The sequence below is a fragment of the Mustela nigripes genome, chromosome 7 (genome assembly GCF_022355385.1).
Source record: "Mustela nigripes isolate SB6536 chromosome 7, MUSNIG.SB6536, whole genome shotgun sequence".
NCBI lineage: Eukaryota > Metazoa > Chordata > Mammalia > Carnivora > Mustelidae > Mustela > Mustela nigripes.
The window spans coordinates 125,837,136-125,861,327 of record NC_081563.1 but is presented as its reverse complement, the minus strand read 5'-3'; the positions used below and the strand labels follow the sequence as shown (position 1 = coordinate 125,861,327).

At 46.0% G+C, this 24,192-nt stretch overlaps 1 protein-coding gene across 2 annotated transcripts; it reads left to right on the top strand.

The window, feature by feature from the left end:
* Window positions 1-11,451: 11,451 nt before the first annotated feature.
* SPINT3 (serine peptidase inhibitor, Kunitz type 3) lies at window positions 11,452-23,228 on the top strand. 2 transcript variants are annotated; one of them, XM_059407992.1, is made up of 4 exons: window positions 11,452-11,469; window positions 20,130-20,304; window positions 22,403-22,618; window positions 23,122-23,228. In XM_059407992.1, the coding sequence occupies exons 2-4, from the start codon at window positions 20,241-20,243 to the stop codon at window positions 23,130-23,132; spliced, it is 291 nt and encodes a 96-aa protein (XP_059263975.1). In that variant the 5' UTR covers window positions 11,452-11,469; window positions 20,130-20,240; the 3' UTR covers window positions 23,133-23,228. The 2 variants fall into 2 exon arrangements, with proteins under 2 accessions (XP_059263975.1, XP_059263974.1); XM_059407991.1 differs by lacking the exons at window positions 11,452-11,469; window positions 20,130-20,304 and adding an exon at window positions 15,997-16,196.
* Window positions 23,229-24,192: the final 964 nt, after the last annotated feature.

The following is a 24,192-nucleotide window of genomic DNA, read 5'->3' as shown; positions in this document are numbered from 1 at the left end:
AAACTAAAGGTTAAACTCCTGACATAGTCATCTTCGTGTGGAAGACCGTCCTCTTTCGCAGATCTAGATCTTTTCAGAAGTGGTGGAAATGGGCCCCTGGGGTACTTTTGATCTAGACTGATACTCAACACAGCCCAGATAAAATGCAGAATATTATATTGTTGTACTTTATAAATGATGGTTAAATGGAAGGATTCAAGCCATTTTTATAGTTGTGATGCACGATATAAATTCAGGACTCTCTCAAAGTATTCCTTCAGTAAAATACGTATCGTTGACTGTCTGTAATGCACAGAAACTAAGTTATTTGTCACTGGGCGGATTTGAATGCTTAGAGCTGAAATTCAACATTCATATCATACCAGCTCGCTCTCACCAAGGCTGTGTTCCCCCTTGTGGAGTGAGCCACACGCTGGGAACGTGAACATCAGAACCGCTCCCCAGTCCGCCTTACCCTTCACCTGTTCACGGATATTTATTTACCAATGATTTTCTAAGGAGTTATGGAATAGGAAAACGAAGCGTTTGTTCATCATTTACTAAGGGATTGTAAACTCGAGTTTTTCAACAACATAAAATGCCATTGTTAAAAAAAAAAAAAAAAAAAAAACTAAAGCAAGTCCAAAGGCCCTAAGGCAGGAACAAGCCTGACAATTGCCAAGAATAGTAAAACACTAGCACAGCTGGTTGAAAGTCAGAGTTGGAAGAGGCGAAATCCAAGAACTTGGCAGGGACAGGATCGTGCAGGGTCTGCAATATGGGATCCCTTCTCAGCGCGCTGGAAGTCATCGGCTAGTCTCAGCGGGGAGGTAGGGGCGTGAAATCATCTGATTTATTATTCTGGAAAATCACTCCAGCTGCTCTAAAAGAATGGATTGTAAGAGGGCAGCCATGAAAACTGGAGATAGAGTGAAGAGACTTTTTTGCAGCTGACCTAGCAAAGGATCAATGGTAGCAGTCCCTTATATTAGGCAAAAGATCATGAATCACTTGGTGTTGCTCCGTCCATCACATCCAGAAGACTGGGCTGACTTAGTAGGCTTGTCACCCAAAGGAAGATAAAGTCCCAGAGAGGGGCTGTGTGGTTACTGACTCATCATGAAGTTTCTACCTTTTGTTCTGGAAGTTTCTACTGAAACACTAGCTCTTGGAGCTCTGAGCCACCGTGGGTGAGGTTTGACTAGCCTGCTGCCGCCATGCTGTAAGGACCCCCAGGGCACATGGAGAGGCCACAGTGTAGGCAGTCTGGGCCACAGTCCCAACTAACCCAGCCTTTGAGTAATCCCAGCCCAGACAGGAGACTGAAGAAGCCACTAGATGATTCCAACCACAGATGGAGTCCCCTTCAACTGTCTGAGTTTTCCCAGCTGAGGACGGAGGCTTTATGGAACAGAGACAAACCGTTCCAAAACCCTGACCCATGGAATCCATGAGCATAGTAAAGTGACTGCCATTTTACACTAGCTGGAGCGGCGGCCGGGGGGGGGGGGGGGGCAGGGTTTTTTTTATAATCCTGTTGGCCTCTTGAGTGAACTTCGTAGAATGAGAATAGGTTCTCTATCAATTACTGACGTGCCCACAGGAACATTCTGCAGCAGACGTGAAGAAGATACCCCAGCCAGTCGTCCCATTATTTGCAAATGGCGCCTCCTTCCCATCCTACCAGAGTAGTTAAGAGTCAACCATTTGGAGTCCAGAAGATCTGGTTTGAAGCCCAAATCTACCACTTCCTAGTTCTGCGACCTTGGGCGACTGACTTAACCTGTGGGTCTTCAGTTCCTTCATTTCCAGGGTGAAATCATACTTGTAACCTCATAAGGGCAACACGGAGTAAGAGAGTTTTTCACAAAGCCATCAAGAGAGTGCCAATGTGCGGGCAATTAGTTGTTGTTATAATGCCCTGTGGGGGCCCTACGGCCTGATGCACCTGGCCCTGCATCGTCCCAGTGGCCTCCAATGATGTCACCTCCCTTCAGGCTCAGGCAGCCTCGCCTTCTGGACCGAAGATGCTCTGGGCATGTGCTCTACACCAGGTCAAGACACCTAAAGATCGTTTGCCTTTGCAGCATTCACTTTGTGAAGTAGAAAGAGAGGAAGAAGGAAACCCTTTCTCCTTCCGCTCAACTTCCTTTTCTGGGGTTTATCTGACCTTATGCTCTGTGCATTCTTGGGAGGTGGGCAGGGCAATTTTCTCTCTCCCTCTGCACCGGGGAAAGAACTGAAGATAAACAGGCATGTTGTGTTCAGGCAGTCTGTCGGGTCCTGGGGTGGGGGGCAGCCTGCACACACAGCCAGTACCCCAGGAATTGGTGTGGAAGGCTTCCCAGGGTTGTCTCTCCCCCACGAGAGATCTATCAGTAAAGCCCGGCGACAGTCCTTACTACCTCCATCCCTGTCCCCATCTAGCCACCAGGTTCTAAGATGCCCAGGTCCTTCCTCTGGCCTTCAGAGAAAGCTCCAGACTCTTAGCTTGGCTTGCAAGGCTCTTGGGGTCTGGTCCCTGATTTTACACTCACGACTGTCTCACCCTCTCCTCCCACTCATTCTGAGTGTCTTCTTTTCCTTAAGCCGTCTCTAGCTCTCCCACCTACTTACAGCACTCCTCCCCTCCTTCCTCTGAGTAACTTGCTCACCCCTTGGGTCTCAGCTGCAAATTCACCTCCCTAGGGCATCCCTCCCATCTATCACCGCTGCCACCTCCACCCTTGGCCGGGACCCTTGCTAACTTTCCCATCACACCTTGCACTTCCCCTTCACGTAGGGTCACCACATGCATTGTTAAGCCCTTGTTCAATGTCTCATGGCATTTCCTGCTAGAAGGTGAAGTCCATGAGAGCAGAGATTGTGTCTGTCCTGCGTACAGATGCACAATAAGTATTTGATACTAATTATTTCTATTATTTATGATCTGTGAACTTGCTTCTGATACAAAAAAAAAAAAAATTTTTTTTAAAAAGCTAATACCGAAAGAAGTGAGTCTTCCTTGTTATAGGGGAGGAGTGTGCGGGGATTCTGGGGAAGGTGACACTTCCCCTGCTGCCACCAGGGGGCAGGCAGAGCTTTCCTAAAAGGGAGGTTCCCACTGGCTGAAGAAGAGGGGTCCTTGATCTCAAAGAAAACCATCCCTGTCACCCACCACTTGTGCACACTTTTGAGACAAGGAGGGGCAGGACTGGGAATGGACCAAGGTGAGGCTTTGCTCTCAGAAAAGCAAGAGGACTTTAAGTTACTCCTGAGGAAGACTGGGACCCATTTAGAAGAGAGATTGTGACACTCCTTGGGCAGTGGAGGGACTTTCCAGGGACGGACTTCCCGGAGGTGACAACTACACCAAAAAAATGCTGTTTGTTCCTTTCTTTAATGCAGTTGACAGCACATTTTTAAAAAAGCACCCCGGAGCCAAGGAAACAAAGAATCTACGTGCTTTTAGAAAAGTTGCTTTGGTCTCTGGTGTTCAAAGCACTTCCGCACCATAATGGCTGTCGTCGTCAAAACTCCCCACACTTGGGAATTTCTTCAAGCAGATATCATCTCCCTATTTTACCCAGAAACCAACTGTGGCTCCGAGAGGTAACATGACTTGTGTCAGATCACAGAGCAACATCCAGAGCTGCCTCTCATTACTACTAAATCTGTTTTTATTACACTGTTCTAAACCAATAATTAAATAATATATTTATCAAGAGTATTACTATTGCTAACCCTCCTACACTGTTGGTGGGAATGCAAGCTGGTGCAACCACCCTGGAAAACAGCACGGAGGTTCCTCAAAATGTTGAAAATAGAACTACCCTATGACCCAATAATTACACTACTGGGTATTTACCCTAAAGATATAAATGTAGTGATCTGAAGGGGCATGTGCACCCGAATCATTATAGCAGCAATGTCTACAATAGCCAAACTATGGAAAGAGCCTAGATGTCCATCAACAGATGAACGGATCAAGAAGATGTGGTATATATACACAATGGAATACTATGCAGCCATCAAAATAAATGAAATCTTGCCATTTGCGACGACGTGGATGGAACTAGAGGGTATCATGCTTAGTGAAATAAGTCAAGCAGAGAAAGACAACTATCATATGATCTCCCTGATATGAGGAAGTGGAGATGCAACATGGGGGGTTAAGGGGGTAGGAGAAGAATAAATGAAACAAGATGGGATTGGGAGGGAGACAAACCATAAGTGACTCTTAATCTCACAAAAGAAACTGAGGGTTTCTGGGGGGAGGGGGAAGGGAGAGGGTGGTGGGGTTATGGACATTGGTGAGTGCTGTGAGGTGAGTAAACCTGGCAATTCACAGACCTGTACCCCTGGGGATAAAAATATATTATATGTTTATAAAAAATAAAAAAAAATTTATAAAAGTATTACTATTGCTATTGCTGTTTTCAGAGCTGTCATTTGCTGAGGGAGTCTCTCTGCCGGCCACTTGAACAAAGCATTTTACAAATGTCATATCATTTTCATCCTCAACGTAATGCTAGGAGATTGTTATGAGACAGAGAAAAGCAGCCCCGGGCTTCTGGGAGCTGACCCGGCACGCACGGTGGGTCTTTGATGTTCTCCTGCTGAACATAAACAATTTCACAGAACATCAGCTTCAGACAAGGCCATCCTGTGCTTGTGGTGGATCAAGACAAAAACATGACCCTCTGTTGAGCTTGTTTGAACCCAGACAAAACATGAGTATTGCCCAAGCCGCACAAATGAGCCAGCATCTCCTATCTTGGCCAATCTGAGGGACTGCTGACTCTTTACCCATTACAGCTTTAGCCCCTACATGGGGTTCCTTTCTTGTGGTTGAGATTAAGATACCCAATCAGAGAATTGCCCCATTTCCAGAGGGCATCTGATACAGAACAAAGCCAGCTTCCTTAAACCTGTCCCCAAATCACCCCATCAAGCCCAAATCCCCTAAGTCCTTTCTAACATCTTCTTAATGAGAAGCATGTGGTTCCCCAAGGTGTAGGTTCTCCCCTGCTGCAATGAGTAATAATAAATCCAACTCATTCAGGTAGAAACAGGAATGTTTCTGGTGGTATTTGGCTGGAGTTTTTAACAGGTATTTATTACCCTTATTTTATAAATAAATAAAGTGATACTCGGAAAGGTTGAGAAATTTGCCCGACAACAAGGCCACGTGTGACAGAACCAGCTGTGTCTATGTTCTCTTTTGTTTAACAATTCGTGCTATTTGAGTCCAGTCTGTGCCTCCATTTCCTCATCTGTAGTGAGTCAGTTAGAGTGCTCTCCCAAGGTCCCTCCAGCTCACATCTTCCCAGATAAAGAGTGTGAAAGCTTTGTCAAGGTCATCTGCTTGGGAGAGCTGGGAATTCTGGCTGGGGGGGTCTCCCTTTGGCTGCAGAACACCTGGATTCTCAACGAGTCATTCCCACAATGCCTTGTACCTGGGAAGATGTAATGATGAACTGAAGAGTGGTGCATCCTGGGAAATATATCATGAACTTGGACTCCTGCCCATTACTTACCTCCTACCCGCCTCCCTCCAGCGATCCTCTTTCAGTTGTTCCTATTTTCACATTACCTGATTGCTCCTCTCTTGCCCAACTGGGGGTAGCAAGTCAGGAGCGTGGTTCAGGACCTCTTACCTTACAGACCATTCTCCTGTTCTTACATTAACCTCTCTCTCCCAACATAATAAAGGGGCATCCTAGAAGTCTCTGCATAAATTGTAGGGAGCTGAAAAAGAGGAATTCCTCCTACTTTGAGTCCCGAGAATCTGAAAGCTGATGGAGGGGACTTAGCAAAATGTTGCCCAAGAACCTAAAAAATACTTTATGGGAGATGGGAGTACTTCCTTGATGGCCATCTCCTAGTTTCTGTATAATTGTCTTAGGAGGAGGACAGCAGACTTGGTCAGTGAGTTTCTTGGGAGTAGACTCGGGACCAATGAGGAAGGGCAGGGCTGAGGTGATGGAGACACTTTGGGATTCAAAGAGAAAAAGAGAGTGTTGTAAAGATGGGTGTCTCCAGCAAAGGACAATACAATTTAGTCAATATTAATCCTAGCTAGTGTTTCAATTGCACAAATTACGTGCCAGTTTCTTTGGTCTAAGGGCTCAGCATGTTTTAAGTCATTTAGCCTCATAGTGACCCCATGTAGGGAGAGGACAGGTACAAAGCGGTTAAATAACGTGTTCAAAGCCACATATAGTGTAGCAGAAGATACATACCCTACCCTTACCTCTGGGAGCTGCCACGTTCTGTGCTACTGGCTGACTTCCAAGGACCAGTTTCTGTACCTCTTTGCCTAAGGGTTTTCTTGGAAGCCACACAAAGAAAACCTGTGCACAAAGCAAGCCAGAAGTCTTCAACCAATGAGTAACAGGGGATTGGTGGGTAAACACCTTTCCCTTTCTTTGTGGGGGGGAGATCACTGCAGGGAAGGTATTCTCCCCACCTCTGCGTGGGATTAAGTGCCAGCCACCGGCCAAGCCAAGATTGTGGCTTTGATAACTCAGTGTTTATTGGCTACTTTTCCTTCCCCTTCTCACGCATCTCCACCTTACCCAATGAGCTGCTTGCCCTCTGCTTCTTAGGAACCCAAATTAAGACAGACCCAGGTATTTGGCTTCTTGCAGTCTTTCTGGAGAGGCTGGGCCATTAACTTCCACAGTCTTTCTCCTTCCAAGGGGCAAAGGCTTTGGGTCAGGCAGATAGGTCCACATCCCTTCAAAAAATGTGTCATAGTCCTAACCCCAAGTACTCAGAAGGGGGCCTTATTTGGAAACAGGGTCTTCACAGAGGTCAGCAAATTCAGATGAGGTCATTGAGGTAGGCCCTAATCCACTATAACTCGGGCCCTTATAAAAAGGGGAAATCAGGTCTCAGGGAAAATGCTGTGTGAGGACTGGATTTATGCTGCCAAGGGACAAGGAACTAGGAGAGGCCTAGGACACATCCTTCTCCAGTGTCTTCAGAGGGATCGAGGCCCAGCAGACATCCTGCTCTCGGGCTTCTGGCCTCCAGAACGGTGACAGAATAAACAGCTGTTGTGGAAGCCACCTGGTTTGTAGTACTCCATTATAGCAGCCCCAGGAAATGACTTTGCCAGCTACGAGACATCCCCAAGCCTCCCTTTCCTCCCCCATGGGGTTCTTAGGACGATTGCCTCAAAAAATGCATGTAACATTCTACGCACGGAGCCGCTACATGGAATAGGGCTCACTGGATGGATGGTGGTTCTTGTAACAGAAACAAGGAGCCCCTCCCCTGCCACACAGACTATGGCGGGGAAGGGGTTCCTTGGACAAGTGGACAACTGAGCCCTGCGCTTCTTCTGTTCTCCTTCAAAGTCCAGAACAGCCCACTCCCACATCTGACCCAGCCCGAGAATGTAAAGAACTAAAGTTTTCATGTTGAAGCTGCGTGGAAGTCACCCAGGTTTTGGTGTAGCTTGGGGAAGCATTAAAGAGGTCGATGACCCTGTCATGGGTTTGCTTCCCGTACCGGTTCGGCTGGGTCTGGAGACAGGAGGAGAGGAGATGCCACTGCTCTGCTGGGCAGAAGAACATAAAGTACCACCACTCCAAGGGAGTGTAGCAGTTAAGGTTGTCAGTTGCCAACAACAGAATCCACTCCGGTGAGTTCATTTGGAAAGTGAGTTTATTTAAACAGAAGGCCAGAGAGTTTGAAGCCAGATCGGAAAATGTACCATATCACCGAGGGGAAAAGGGGCTTTTTTAGCAAAAGTACTCCTGCCACCATAATGCTTGGAACTGGGTGAAAGGCTACTGCTGTCACTGCGGGATGCAGGTGAGGACATAGTGACAATGAAGTTGGGGAAGAGTCCTGGCTTTGAACTTCTCACTCTGTGGTCACTCCACTAGAGAGGAGATGGGCTCATGCACTCATTCATTCATTCTATGGATATATATGGGCTGTCTCCTTTGTGCCAGGAACCTCACAAAGTGCTAGAGATAAAGTGATGGGAAAAAAACAAAGGTGGGGGTACCTGGTGGGCACAGTCAGTTGAGCATCCAACTCTTGGTTTCAGCTCAGGTCAGGATCTCAGGGTTGTGAGATCCAGTCCCAAGTTGGGGTCATGCTCTACTCGGAGTCTACTTAAGATTCTCTTTCTCTTAGGCGCCTAGGTGGCTCAGTGGGTTAAGCCTCTGCCTTCCGCTCAGGTCATGATCTCAGGATCCTGGGATCGAGCCCGAGTCAGGCTCTCTGCTCAGCGGGGATCCTGCTTCCCCTCTCTCTCTGCCTACTTGTGATCTCTCTCTGTGTCAAAAAAAAAAAAAAAAAGACTCTCTTTCCCTCTCCCCTGGCCTCTCCCGGCCCTTTCTCTCTCTTGAATAAGTAAATAAATCTTTACAAACAAAACCAAAAACAAACAAAAGTGCTTTGAGTCTACTGAGTGAGATGGAACTAAACCAAGCCGGCCCCTGGGAGAAAGAGGCAGGGTTCTGCTGAGGAGGAGTAGGGATGAGGAGGCCCTGCATGGGACGTCCTTGGACTTTAGCATCTCAGGGGAGTTCACTTGCTAGGCTCTCTGCAAGGAGCAAAGAACAGGCTGGCTGTCATCACAGGTGACCCTGACTCTCATAGCTCAGGCACTAACAGGTCCTGGATCATCCCAGAAATAAGCCACCCAGAAATGACTGGGATGACCATCAAGAAGGAAATGAGTTTTCCATGCCCAGGTGGTGTCCACTCATGAGCCCTGCAGATGGCTCTGCGGGGTGTCTGCCTCAGTGTTCCCATCTGAAAAGGGGGCACAGTTGGGCCGGTTAGATTATCTCTAGGCACCACTAGCAGGGACATTCTGCCGAGTCCCTGGAGGCTGTGCTCAGTCTGTGGTTTCATAGGACGACACTGCCACTTCCTTCTCAGGAAGGAGTGAGGGTCACGGGGCCCCTGAGCTCCACCTCCCCTGCACCCCACCTCACTCGTCTGTTTCTGGCTCATTCCTACCACCGCAGGTGCAGATGCAGCCCGGCTCATCCAGGAGGCTGTTCTCCTTCCTTCTGTAGCCTCCGCGAGTGAAGTCTGGGCAGTGGCTGACAGTGATGCTGAAGAACCACTGGATCTTCAGAGCCTTGCAGCAACCCGGGTAGGGAGGCTCCAGGAAGAAGGCAGGCCACAGGCCTGCGGGGGTGCCGCTCTGGGTCAGTGATGAGGTGTCAGCACAGCTCGGTCTGCACGGGGCACAGCTGAAACAGCCAGCATGTCTCCAGATAGAGAGTGGAAGGGGATGGGGAGGGTGAAGTGTACAACCTCCATTCGGTGGCCTGATTTCTAGGGCATTATTACTGATTTTGTTAGATGTCACAATGACATGGTGATCAGTAAAAAATTCGATATCCTTAATGAGGTGTTTATGAATTCATTGGCATGATGCCTGAGATGAGCTTCGAAAAATCTCCAGGGCAAGAAGGACTTACATAAGCAATATTTTCCATATGTTGATATTTGCTGAAGCTGGATAATGGGTATGTGGGCATTTATTATACTATTCTCTGTATTCCTGTGAATGTTTGAAAGCTTTCACTGTTTAAAAAAAAAAAAAAAGTTTTAAAAGAATCATGCTGTCATGAAGAAAAGCATGGAAGAAAGAGTACCAGTGTGTTATCTGTGGCTGCCCCAAGGGGTTTAGGAATAATTGGATATCAAGGGGGAGCGATGTTGTGATTGATAAGAAATAGATATTTGATCATCCTCCTTTTCCTGGCACAAAGCTCCTAAAATCCTCGGAATTCCATAAACGATGGAACCATAAAAGTGTCTTTCGCTACCTCAGTGAGGTGACTTTTGGAAAGCCCCTAGCTAACCAAGAGAGGGATTTCCCTGACAACAGTGTTGGGGGGAACCAATAGTGTGATTTAGGGTTGGAAATGTCAGCCCCTTCCCCTGCCTTAGAGGAGGGGAAAGGGACTGGATACTGGTTTAATCTCCAATGGCCAATGATTTCATCAATTATGCTATTGTGCTGAGATTTCTATTTTAAAAACCCCAAAAGGATGGGATTCTGAGAGCTTGAGGGTTGGTGAACACATGAAGTTTGGGGGAGTGGCATCCTTGAGGAAAGCATGGGAACTTTGCACCCTTTCCCATTACCTTGCCTGATATATCTTTTGTATCTGGCTGTTCCTGAGTTACATCTTTTTATGATAAACCTGTAGGGTACTAAGTAAAATGTTTCTCTGATCCCCTAGCAAATTAATCAAACCCGAAGAGGGGATCATGGGAACCTCCAATCTGTAAGTAAGAACTGGTAAAAAATACAGGCAACAATCTGGACTTGCAATTGGCATCTGAAGTGAGAGAGGAAGGTGTGCAGTTCGATAGGACTGAGACTTTACTGTCACTCTTACCAGGCAGACAGTGTCAGAGCTGTGTTAAATGGTAGTACACCCAGTCAGTATTCACTGAGAAATGGAGAATTATTTGATGGTGTTGGAAAAAACGAACTCTTACCATTGAAGGAGTTCAGAAAACGTCTTCCCAAAATGTGCCACTTTGACATCTGGTCTATTTTAAGCTCAAGGCAGCTGAGACCCTGTGAGGTCAAGAAATTTTTACACCTCCCTTAACTACCTAGAAGAATCTAAATTGGGGATCTTTTACAGAGTAAGAGTTAATTCCAGAGAGAGATTATCTGCCTGACTCATCTGTATGACAGGACAAACATCTAATTACCAAACATCAGCCCTTCTTCATGTTGCCCTGTGACTTGCCCTCCTCCCTCCTGAAGCCCCGGGGTCCCTATCCCATTCCTTAGCCCGGGGGGCCTACAGACCTCGTTTTGCCTTATTATCGTTGAACTGTTCATGGATGTTGGGTTCCTGTAAATACAAAATTAAATTTGATTTTCTCCTATTAATCTATCTCATGTCAATTTAATTCTTTTTTTTTTAAAGATTTTATTTATTTATTTGAGAGAGAGAGATGACAAGCAGGCAGAGAGGCAGGCAGAGAGAGAGGAGGAAGCAGGCTCCCTGCTGAGCAGAGAGCCCCATGCGGGGCTCAATCCCAGGACCCTGAGATCATGACCTGAGCCAAAGGCAGCGGCTTAACCCACTGAGCCACCCAGGCGCCCCTATGTCAATTTAATTCTGAGGCCAGCCAGAAGAACCTTTGAAGGACAGAGGAAAATTTTTCCTCCCCAACACTGGAGTCGGAGTCTTAAAACTTTATTTACACATCTTTATGTCCTTCCACTAGTTATAATAAGCATATATGACTTTTATAATTCAAAAATAAAGACATACTTAAAATAAATATGCCACATTTTTGCAACAAATAAGTAATATTGTAGAAGAATATTGACATTGGGAAATGGCTGCAGGATATTGCAGGGTAAGAAAACATTGCATCCAGCGACATCCTGGTATTTTAAAGAACAGAATATGAACTATGAGGATGAGGATGCCAATTCTTTTTTGTAGCAGATCCCTTCTCTCAAATGAAATATTACTGAAAGTCATCTGTCTGGTAAGTACCTGGGTGTGGGTCTGCAGTCCCATCTTCAGCCCTCTGTCCCCCACCTTCCCACTCCTTCTTACCCCTGTACCCCCAAGGCTCAAGGAGCCTCTTATACAAACTGGACTTCATTTTCTTTAAGCTCAGCGATTCTACTCACTGGCTGTGTGATTTTAGGTTAGAAAATTAACCACTCTGAGGCACAGTAGCTTAGTCAGTGAAGTGAGCAACCTCATAGATTTGTTGAGAAGATTAGAGATGATGTCTATGAAATAAGTAACAACGAATTATATTCAGTAAGTGTTAGTTATTTGAGTAGATATTCGATGAACTTGATAAATTCTAATTTAATGCTCCTTGTTGATATTCAGGCTATAAATAACCCAGGACAAAATTGTCCATGAAAAGCCCTTGAACCTCACCCCAACCCATCAAAGCACAATAGACTCCTCTCCAGCCACCCTCCACCCCAGAGACCAACACAGCCAGATTTTCCAATGGTAGCATAATGGTAGGATGCTTCTCTTTTTTTCTGCATCAGATTAAGTAAATGGCTTCCTTTTAAGGATTGCTATATATAGATTTTATTTTTTTTTAATCCACACATATATTGTATGCCAGCTAAAGTTTTAAGATGTATTATCTATTCAGGAATTAGAAAAATAATTATCATATATTTTACATCTGAGTTGTCAAAATGTATCTTTTTTTTAGATTTTATCAATAGATAAAATCTATTTGAGAGAGAGAGCATGAGAGGGGAGAGGCCAGAGGGAGAAGCAGACTCCCCGCAGAGCAGAGAGCCCAATGGGGGACTCCATCTGGGACTCTGGGATCATGACCTGAGCCAAAGGCAGTCACCCAACCAACTGAGCCACCCAGGTGTCCCCATAATGTAAAATATCTTGATGAATATTAAATCTTAAGTCTGAATTATTCAATGTGTTTATTTAGCGACAGACTTCTTAACCCCTTCAATAAACTATCAAGTCAATAGAGAGAAATTTCCCGTTCAGAGGGCAAAGGGAAAGCTCTCATTTATGAGAAAACATGTACATCAATTTGGAAGTTGTTTCCGTGCACATGAGGGACCACAGTTCTCTATATAAAAGAAATATTTTTCTTTTTGATACTGGAAATCAAAATCTGATAAACATCTGTACTTGAAATCGGAAATGACTCCTATTCAGGTCTGAATGTAAAACTCTTGGGTCTCAGTGGATCAGGGCGGGAACTGGGGTGAGGCAGGATCAAGCAAGTCCAAGGGCGGCTCTTCTGTTTTTTGACAATGTTGATACTTTCTTCATAAAAGGCTTTTGGCATTAATTTTGATTTTCTAAACCATTGTATTCAAATACAACTTATCTGGATTATTAAGCTTTTTGGCTTCTCTTAGATTCTGTGTGAGAGGCAAGTGCCTCCCTCAGCTCACCTCTGGCCCAGCCCTGCTCCTGAAGTGAAGAGTAACTTCTCTCATGGTGGGTTTCATGAGCTGCATATTCTTCTGAGAGTGACTTGATAGGGACCTAGAGGGAAGGTGGTACCAGGTGCTTGGTTGTGGGGGCTGCCCGGCAGAAGAGAAATGAAAGGGAAGGTTGTGGTTCTACAGGACAGCCTTAACCTGCTTTGTGGCTCTGCCTGGCACTGCTACCGTCTCCTCTTCACCTTTTGATGAGTGAATCAATTCAATCACATCCATTAAGAATTCAAAGTAGAATGGTTTCTCTGTGATCTTTAGGTTGTAGGGTTTGGAAATCTTTATTTTTTTATATAATTTTTTATTTTTTATTAACATATAATGTATTATTAGCCCCAGGGTACAGGTCTGTGAATCGCCAGGTTTACACACTTCACAGCACTCACCATAGCCCGCACCTTCCCCAATGTCCATAACCCCACCTCCCTCTTCTGACCCGCCCCCCACCCCACCCCCAGCAACAGTCAGTTTGTTTTGTGAGATTAAGAGTCTCTTATGGTTTGTCTCCCTCCCGATCCCATCTTGTTTCATTTATTCTTTTCTTACCTCCCAAAGCCCCCATGTTGCCTCTCAACTTCCTCATATCAGGGAGATCATATGATAATTGATTGAAAATCTTTTTTTTTTTCACGATTTTCTTTATCTTCTAAGTTTTCTGTAATGAACACTTAACTGCATTTATTATCAGAAAACAGAAAAGGAAAGACGTTTAATTACTCACTTGAGGAACAGAATCATTCCCAACTAAGCAAGATATTTGTTTTATTCAAGAGAACTGGATAGACCGAGGGAGTCACATATGTCCACATTCCATCACTGTTCGCCTGGACTATTGCAGTATCCTGCAATATATGGTCTGCAATATATGGCAATATATCCTGCAATATGGTCCCTCTGTCTCTGCCCTTGGGCCCCCCTAGACTCCACTCTCCACTGCAGTCAGAGGGATCTTGTTATCACTTTAGAACTATTGGATTGCTCCTACATCCAAATGCTTAGCAACTCCCTGTCTCTCCTTAGAGCCAAAGTCTGAGTTCTCATAAGGTCCTACAAGATTCTGCACGACCTGCCCACAGGACCTCTTTGTCCTCATCACAATCACATTCCACTGTCCCACCCCACCCACTCAGTTCCAGCCACCCTGACCTCCTCACTGCTGCTCAAACACACCAGGCAAGTTCTTCCCTCCTAGTCTGCTTCCTGCACTGTTATTCCACCAGCTGGTCACCTGGCACGCTCTCATTTCCCCCCCAGCTCTGCTCAAACATCTTTTCACAGAGGGTTTCCTTGACCCATCTACAGTACGGGCATCGCCTTCTTTATCCCTGTCACTATCAGCAAAGCACTAGCCATGGCCTGCCAACTGACCCTCTTTCTCTATTGTCTGTCTCCCTCCTGCCCGGCAGGCTCTTTGTTGTGTTTGGTTTACAGCTGTGTCCCCACACCAAGAACAATGCCTTGTAGGTACCTGACAAATATTTGTCAGATGAATTCATCTCCCATCCCCTGTTCACACGGGTACACAGCCACTGAACAGAACGAATATAACGAGATTCCTGTTAATAAAATATCTGTTTGATCACGGGGCACCTCTGTATAATTAGGAAGCTAGCTCTAACATTCTGTATCCTCGGAGGATCACAGAATAATATCAGACACGGGCACACAGGGAAGGGCCTTGGGTTATTACTAATTTTCTAACAGTCTGGGAGAAGCACAGCCTTAGCCCTCTGGGCAAAGTCCCCGAGGCGCTGCATTTCTTGCTCTCTGTCTTCTCTTGCCTCAGGCACAGCAGAAGCTCTGTTCAGCTGCTCTAGGCCCTTCTGTTTCATTTCAACAATGGAGAAATAAAATGATTCTTTGACACCTGACTTATTTTTTCCTTGGGGAAAGGAGACAGGTAGACAAAGTCTTTCAAACTAAGACATCGTAGCGGATAATGCACATCATGGGCCATGAAGCCTTACTAAATCTTTGTATTCATGGTTGGTAATCCTTTCAAAGAACCTGTGTGGCAGGTACCCCCATACAAAGTTAAAAAAATCTGAACATAGGTGACTTGCACCAAGTCACATGGCTATTAAAGTGGTAAGGTCAGGACAAGATACTATTCCAAACCAACCCCTATAACAAAACTTGTTAAAATGCAGATAACTAGTAGAAATGCAGATAATAGGACTTTGGGGGCATTGCCCACACCCGTTACTCCCCTGTCCCTGAGCCTCACCCCACCCACCAAAGCACAGGGATTAGTGAGTCTGGGTTTTTTCCCTGGCACCAAAGATGTGCTGTCTCTACCAACATCAGCCAGTTCTCCAACACCAACTGGGCGTCCTACAAGTCTATTCACTTCTGATGCGAAATCTTCAGAGTTAGTACAGACCCCACAGGTTAAGGGCTCAGTCCCACAAGACTGCCCTGTATTCGGGTGCCAGTCACGAGTCCCTGGGACCACCCATACTTCTGACCAGCCAGCTGTAAATTCAGAGCTTCCTTGACCACCACTGGCCCAGGTTCCATAATTCATTAGAACAACTCACAGAACCAGGGAAGCACTTTACTTACCATTACCAGTTGATTATCGAGGATAAAACTCAGGAACAGTCAAATGGAGGGCTGTATACGACAAGAGGGGGCCGCTGGGAGGACTCAGAGGGTCACCCTCAGAGCACCTCCATTTATCACCAACCTAGAAGCTCTCTGAACCCTGATATGTAGGAATTTTTGTCGAGGTTTCATTGCATAGGCAGAGTTGGTTAAATCTTTGGCCATCGGTGACTGAATTCTCTAAGTAGCCTTCTCCTCCTCCTCCCCAGAGGCTGGGTGAGGGTAGGGGCTGAAAGTCCCAACCCCCTAATAACCTGAGCAGTTTTTAGGGACCCTGCACCCTCCAGCAGCCATCCAGAGGCTCCTTCCTGTGGCCATTCATTAGCATCCAAAAGACAGTACCTCCCAAGTGTTTCTAGAGTCTGGGCTGTAAGTGGGACAAAGATCTAAGAGTTATTTGTTTCATTATACTACTGTGGGGTTCAGGGGAGAGGCAGAAACCAGGCACAGGGAATCTCAGAGATGAGGCTCAGGTTCTGGTCGATGAGCATTAGGCAGGATAATGTTTTAAAAGCTGAAAACGTGCTGATCTACTTTTAGAGTCCTGAAAAGTCCCTGCCATTAAAACTTCCTGCCTTCCCTGAAGACATGCAGAGTGGTTTGGCTCCCCTCACAGAACTGCCCTCCTTTCCAGGCCCCAGCCTCCAGAGGACAGGTGAGCAGGACTTACTTGGGGAACAGGTACTGATTTCATCCCCTGGGGGGTGCTGGCTACCAGGGGGCTCAGAAGAAGGAGGAGGACTGCCAGGAGACAGAAGGGGATCGTCTTCAAAGCCTTTGGAAGGGCTCCTATGGAAACCCAAGGTCTGACAGAGCTTTTCACATCCCAGCAGAGGGGTGGGGACAGCCGATGGGGAGGGAGAGGATTGGGGAAGGGGAGAACCTGGGGTCAGTCCTGTGTAACCTCACCACCTCCCCAGGCTTCTGCCTGCAGGGGACAAAATGCTCAGTAAATAGCCTTCTCAAACTTTATCACGCCTGTGAGTCACCTGGGGATCTTGTTCAAATGCGGATTCCTTTCAGCAGGTCTGGGGTGAGGCTGTCCAGGAGAAGCTGCATTCCTTACAGGCTCACTGCTATAGAATGTCCCCAGCTCCAGTTTCTTCCCTCTGAAATGGTCGTCAGAACCACACTTGGGTTCATCAATTAAGAAGTTCTGACTGCTTGGACCAATGGCACATTAAATTCTAAGTAGGCACAAGTCATAAAAAGCCTTTAGGGCAGTTTAAAGAAATCTTCTTGTTGTGCAAGGAATAACAGATCAATAACAGATGGGAATCTCTGAAGCCAAAGCTGGAAAATTGGTGGGCGTGGGCCAAGCACCTTAGAGCTGTGAGAATGAATGCTCCCCACCTAAATCCAAGGTGCCTGTGCTAGGCTGAGTTGGTCCTGCCCATGTGCCTGACCACAGTAAAAACCCCAGACACTTGGTCTTCCGCGAGCTTCACTGATGGGCAACACTTCAAATGTGTTGGGCTGGGGAAATGAAACACATCCTGTATAACTAGGCTGGGGGAGGGAAGCCTCTGCCTGGTTTCCTCCATTCTTCACACCCTATGCTTCTCTCCTTGGTTAATTTTAATTTGTACCCATTTGCTGTAAACTTAACTATAACGACTTCTGAGTCCCGTGAGTCCTTCTCATGAGTGGAATCTGAGTATGGTCTTGGGGACTTCAAACACAGGGAGTTTCCACTGTTATCTCCAAATAGAAACTGAAGTCCAGAAAGGTTAAAGAGATGAGCAGAGGTCGCACAGAATGTGAGTGGAAATGTTGATGTTTAAATTTGTCCGTCTCCAGTGGCCATACTTTTAACAAGTACTAGAGGACAAGTGAGGATAATCTCACACAATTTATGCCTCTTAAGTAGAAAACTCAACAGTAGGGACAGAAAAGTTATTAAAAGCATAACAGAAGAAAATTCCCTGCTCCATCCAAAATCTGTGTGGCACCTGTGTGGCTCAGTGTGTTGAGTGCCCAACTCAATTTCGGCTCAGGTCTTGATCTCAGGGTTGTGAGTTCATTGCCTACAGCAGGCTCCACGCCCAGTGTGGCGTCTACTCGTCTCTCTCCCCCTGCCCCTCCCCCCACCTCGCACTCTTCCCCCCCCCCTCTCTCTCTTTCTCAAATAAATAAAATCCTCTTAAAAATTTGTAGATTTGGGGCACCTGGGTGGTTCAGTGGGTTAAGCCTCTGCCTTCGGCTCAGGTCATGATCTCAGGGTCCTGGGATCGAGCCCTGAGTTGGCGGGGTGGGGGGGGGGGTCGTCTCTGCTCAGCAGGGAGCCTGTATCCCCCTCTCTCTCTGCCTGCCTCTCTGACTACCTATGATTTCTCTCTGTCAAATAAATAGATAAAATATATATTTTTTTAATTTGCAGATTTTTAGCACTCCATATCCCATTAAAAATTTAAAAAGAAAGCCTGGGTGGTTCAGTGGGTTGAGCATCTGTCCTCAGCTCAGATCATGATCCTGACATCCTGGAATCAAGTCCTACATCAGGCTTCTCACTCAACAGGAAGCCTACTTCTCCCTCTGCCTCCTCTCCCCATGTTTGTGCTCACTTTCTCTCTCTGACAAATAAATAAATAAAATCTTAAAAGAAAAAAAAGATGCAGAATGATACCAAAATAACATTGTTAATTTACTGGATCTCAAAGAGAAGCAAAGAAGTCTTTAGACATTCGGGTAGGAAAAGAGTAACCCCTAAGGGAGAAAAACTTTCAGGCAACGTCTTAGCAATGTTCCATGGCAGAACCAGTGGAGCCAGGTATTCCCAGTTCTCAAGTTTTGGGAAAAGAAAACATAACCCAGGAATTTTTTACCCCATCAAATTTTCTTTCAAGTATTAAGGCAATATGCAAAAATTCTCAGAAAATAATACCTGCAAACTCTAATAGTTACTTTATGTGGTGGAAGTTCATTGTCCAATATGGTAGTCACTAGCCACATATGGCTGCTAAGCATGCAACATATGGCCAGTATGAATCATGAGGTGCCACAAATGTGAAATACACACCAGATTTCAAAAGCTTAGTATGAAGAAAAGTAAAATATTGATGGGAATGCAAGTTGGTGCGGCCTCGTTGGAAAACAGTGTGGAGATTCCTCAAGAAATTAAAAATAGAACTTCCCTATGACCCTGCAATTGCACTCCTGGGTATTTACCCCAAAGATACAGATGTAGTGAAAAGAAGGGCCATCTGTACCCCAATGTTTATAGCAGCAATGGCCACGGTCACCAAACGGTGGAAAGAACCAAGATGCCCTTCAATGGACGAATGGATAAGGAAGATGTGGTCCATATACACTATGGAGTATTATGCCTCCATCAGAAAGGATGAATACCCAACTTTTGTAGCAACATGGACAGGACTGGAAGAGATTAGGCAGAGTCAAGCAGAGAGAGTCAATTATCATATGGTTTCACTTATTTGTGGAGCATAACAAATAGCATGGAGGACATGGGGAGATAGAGAGGAGAAGGGAGTTGGGGGAAATTGGAAGGGGGGGTGAACCATGAGAGACTATGGACTCTGAAAAACAATCTGAGGGTTTTGAAGGGGCGGGGGATAGGAGGTCGGGGTACCAGGTGGTGGGTATTATAGAGGGCATGGATTACATGGAGCACTGGGTGTGGTGCAAAAATAATGAATACTGTTATGCTGAAAATAAATAAAAAATAAATTTAAAAATATTGCATTAGTATGTTTATTACATGTTGATTATACATTGCAATGGCAATATTTTGGATATGTTAAGTTAAATTAAGTATTATTATAAGTAGTCTTAGGATGCCTGGGTGGTTCAGTTGGTTGAGTGTCTGACTTATGATTTCGGCTCAGGCTGTGATCTCAGGGTCGTAAGATCAAGTCCCACATCAGGCTCTGTGCTCAGTGAGGAATCTGCTTGAAATTTTCTCTCTCTCTCCCTCTGCCCTTCCCCCTACACACTCTCTCTAAAATAAAAAACGATATTTTTAAAAACTAGTCTTACCTCTTCTTTTTACTTTTTAAAATGCAGATACTAGAAAATTATACTGGAATGTATTTCATTATATTTCTGTTGCACAGGACTATAGTAGAATTTGGGGAGGGATTTGCTTCTTTTTACTATTCACTATAGCTCGATATTTTAAAAATAAGTATGTTGATTTATATAAAACAATAAACTCATTGTTTCTAAATTAAATAAATAAAGCAGTGAACAAAGAGCTATGTTTTCTCTGCTGGGATGTCGAGACAACTAGCTGGAAAGATCTGGATGGGAACCAGTAATAACAGAATGGAAAACAGCTAAGTTGGTTTCTTAGTGACTCTGTTGTCCAACCCACTTATTTTACAAATAGGGAAACTGAGGCCACCTAAAGTCACTTCAGGTGACTGAGACCATCAGTCCAAGGTCACAGGAACTCAAGTCTGGAGTAGATGAGGATAGGGACTGGCATTCCAGATGCTGCAGAAACACTGACTTAGGGCACTTGCCCAGTAGCCTCCAAAAAGCCCTCCAAGCCAAGAGGCGAGGCCTCCAGGTAGACACCCACTTCCTCTGGGCCCACACTCCTTGCCCAAGGTGCTTCCTCTTCCAGGTAATGAGAGGCCAGGTACTTCTCTCAACGCAGAGGAATAGGGCCCTTCTGCTTCAGCTGAAGGTATAGCTTTAGCCTCTGGCCGGACCCTAGGAGACAGCTACTGGCACCATGAAGTTCAGACCGCTTCTTGTCTTCTGCGTCCTCTTCTGCCTGGTGAACATCACCAGCTCAGGTGAGCTGAAAGGTTAAGTAGAGGATCCCTGAGACCCACAGCCTGTGACTGGGGTAGGGGAAATGTAGGGTGGGGAGGATGGCTCCACAGGGCCACCTAGTCACTTCCACCTCGGGTGGAAACCAGGGCCTAGGCTCGGGAAGAGGCTTGTCTATCTGGGGTCAGACCTCACAGATGTCTATTTGATTGAATTCAATCATCACCAAATTTAATTTTTATTACAAAGCAATACATGTGTTGGTCTTAAAAAGACAAACAAGGGGTGCCTGGGTGGCTCAGTGGGTTAAGCCGCTGCCTTCAGCTCAGGTCATGATCTCAGGGTCCTGGGGTCGGGCTCTCTGCTCAGCAGGGAGCCTGCTTCCTCCTCTCTCTCTGCCTGCCTCTCTGCCTACTTGTGATCTCTCTCTGTCAAATAAATAAATAAAATCTAAAAAAAAATAAAAAGACAAACAATATGGAAATGTGTGGTTAAAAGTGGGTCCCCTATTTTACAGAGCCCAAATAATCTTTCTCTTTCTCCTCCTCCTCCTCCTCCTCCTCTTCTTCTTCTTCTTTTCCCCCCAAATAATCCTTCTCCCCCAGAATCCTACTCCATGGATTCTTATGAGAAAAACAAATCTTCATACTGCTTTAAAAAGGAGGTCAGGTTCTGAAACTTGGCTGTACTCTGGAGGCACCTGGGGGCTACCTGGGTCCCACATTCCCAGAATCTGATTTAATTAGTCTTGGGTAAAACCTGGGAATTTAAAGGATTCTAATGTTCCACCAAGATTGAGAATTGCTGCCCTAATGAAAGACCTTGAATTCCCTTCCTAGAATTCTAGCTTAGGGTTCTCCCAGGAAACGCAGCCTGTCCTATCAATTGAAGATTCCCCAAATGGTACCATGGAGCAGAGTTGACCCATGAACTCATTGTCTGAGGGATGCTATCTTTGTCAGGGAGTGTACATATCAAGGCAGAGTATATTGTACCCCATGAAGGGATACATTGGGATCCACATCCAATTAGTAGGGAAGGGTATGTGTGTGTGTGCGTGTGTGTTTCTGTGTCTGTGTGTACACGTGTCAGATAAATCACTTGTGATAACCAGAGCCAGATGTGAAAGGAGTTAAAATAACAGGTGTTTCTGTAAAATCGATCCATTTCTCTATTTTTTCATTATTCACGGATACTGAAGTTTTTTACTGTAAATATCTTTTTCCTAGTTATAAAAATTGATACTTGTTCATTGACATTTAAATGACACTAAAAATAATTAGAACATAAAAATCATTTGAAATTCCACCACCCAGGAAAATTACTACAAATATAATGGTGAACCACCTTCTAGTCATCACTACATGGGTTTATAGATTTATTCTACATCAACAGGACCATTCTAGATCTTGTCTTTTGTTTTTTTTTTTTTTTTAAAGATTTTATTTATTTATTTGACAGAGAGAGATCACAAGTAGGCAGAGAGGCAGGCAGAGAGAGAGAGAAGGAAGCAGACTCCCTGCTGAGCAGAGAGCCCGATGCGGGACTCGATCCCAGGACCCTGAGATCATGACCTGAGCCGAAAGCAGCGGCCTAACCCACTGAGCCACCCAGGCGCCCTAGATCTTGTCTTTTGAAATTTGATTTTTGTTCCACAAAATTATGAACCTCCCTCCATTTGATTAGCACTATGCTTATCAATGACTATATGTAACCTATCAATCCCCCGTTGATGAACGTCGATACCTTTTCCAAATTATATGCTTTTTTGCAATCATAAACAAAGCTACCTCAACTATCTTGAGTCAGGTTATAAGAAAGTGTAGCACGCAGAGCCTGGGACTTGAAATTGGAACTGGGTTTAAACCCCAGGCCTCAACGATTGGTTTTAGGAGCTTTGGAAGATGACCAAACCTCTCTGAAACTGTTTCTTCATTTGTGGGGTAGGGACAGTAATGTCCGCTCCAGAAAGTCATTTAAATCATGCAAAAAAATGGCAAGCACTAGCACAGTGCTTGGTGTAGAAGGTGTGCTTCTAAACAAACAACCAAAAAAAACCGAACAGCTTGTGTTCACTTAGGACACCTAAGTGACAATACCTGTCCTTCCTCACTCCTGCAGCCCATCTCAAGAAAGGGGCTCCCTGGGAGCTGTCCCAAATTCTGCCTGCCCTGTGCCAGCTCCCCCCAGTGAGGGGTCCCTGCAGAGGCCTCTTCTACCGGTACTTCTACAACGACACGTCCAGTGAGTGTGAGCGTTTTACCTACAGTGGCTGTCAGGGCAATGCCAACAATTTTGAGACCACGGAGATCTGCGTGAGGATCTGTAAGCCCCCTGGTGAGTCCTCTTGTAGAAACAGGAGAAGCCACGCTGGTGACTGGGGCAGGGGGTGCTCGCGGGAAGGGAGACGGCGTGGTGGAGGATGGTGGTGATGTCCTGATGATGGTACTGTGCGAGTGATGGGGGCGGAAATAATCAGATGCGCCACCAAGAGGTGCCTGCGTGTTTGGCAACGGGAGTGCTGGGGAGGAGACAGCAAGGATGTGGTTGATGGTGGTTTGGAGGGTGAAGATGAAAGCAGTTTTGGGGAGGAGTGAGGCTTTTCATGTAAGTGGTGGTGTTGGCCACGGGGAAGACAGCTGTGTAAACTTCAAGGGGATGATGGTGTTGACGGAAATGGTGGTGTTGGTGGCGGTGATCAAGGTGGGAAGTGAGAGAGCTGAGGAGGCTCCCGGGTGGTGTTTGTTGAAGGCAGTAGCTGAAGAGTCCGGCTGATGGCTCTGGCCCTAGGTCACCGATATGCCGGCCAAGAAAGAAACTGACTGCCATCTCCATTACAGAGACCAGGTAAAGGACAGCTGAAGACCAAGCCTGCATCCTCCCAGCCTTGTCTGAAAGCTACTGGGCCTCCCTTCCTGGGCTTGGTCCTTGCTCGGAACCCATCCTGTTACCCTCCAGGCCTGGATCAATAAAACATTCAAAGTTGGTGTGGCCTGAAGCTTTCCTATGAGGGCCCTGGGGCTCTCCTCATGAATTGCTCACAACCACCTCAGCTCTTAAGAGTGATCAAACCTGCCTCACCCCCACCCCTACCCCCTCAGGCCTCATTGTCCTGTGCCCTCAGAAGAAGGCTAAGGACTGGGGTGGCTGGGTGGCTCAATTGGTTAAGTGCTCAACTCTTGGTTTTGGCTCAGGTCATGAGTTCAGGGTCCTGAGACCGAGCCCCGCATCGGGCTCTGTGCTCAGCGTGAAGTCAGCTGAGACGAACTCCCTCTCCCTCTGCTCCTTCCCTGCTTCTGCGTGCTCTCGCTTCCTCAATAAAATAAATTTTAATAATATTAGAAGAAGAAGGAGGAGGAGGATGTGGAGGAGGAGGAGAACGAGAAGAAGAAGAGGAGGAAGAGGAAGGGGGAGGGGGTTGAGGACGAAGGACCCGTTTCCTACCACCAGGGACACATGGAAGCCAGACTGGATGCAAATTTGGGGACCTTGCATGTCTGTCTCCAAAGCCCGGCCACCTGTCCCTTGCTGCCTGGGGCTCTGCTGATAGGCCTACTTCCACTCTTCCTGTCCAACAGGAGGTATATCCTAGAGGGTGGAAAGGGCTAGAAAGTCAGGGAATCTTGGTCATTCCGGTGGGAATTTCCCTCCATGCACAGGGATCTTGGAAAAATGAGGATTTTATATATTTATATATAATATATTTAATTGTGGTAAAATATATACAACATAAAATGCACCATTTCAGGGCGGCTGAGTAGCTCAGTCATTAAGCATCTGCCTTTGGCTCAGGTCATGATCCCAGGGTTCTGGGATTGAGCCCTGCACTGGGCTCCCTGCTCGGAGGGAAGCCTGCTTCCTCCTCTCCTGCTCCCCCTGCTTGTGTTCCCTCTCTCGCTGTGTCTCTTTCT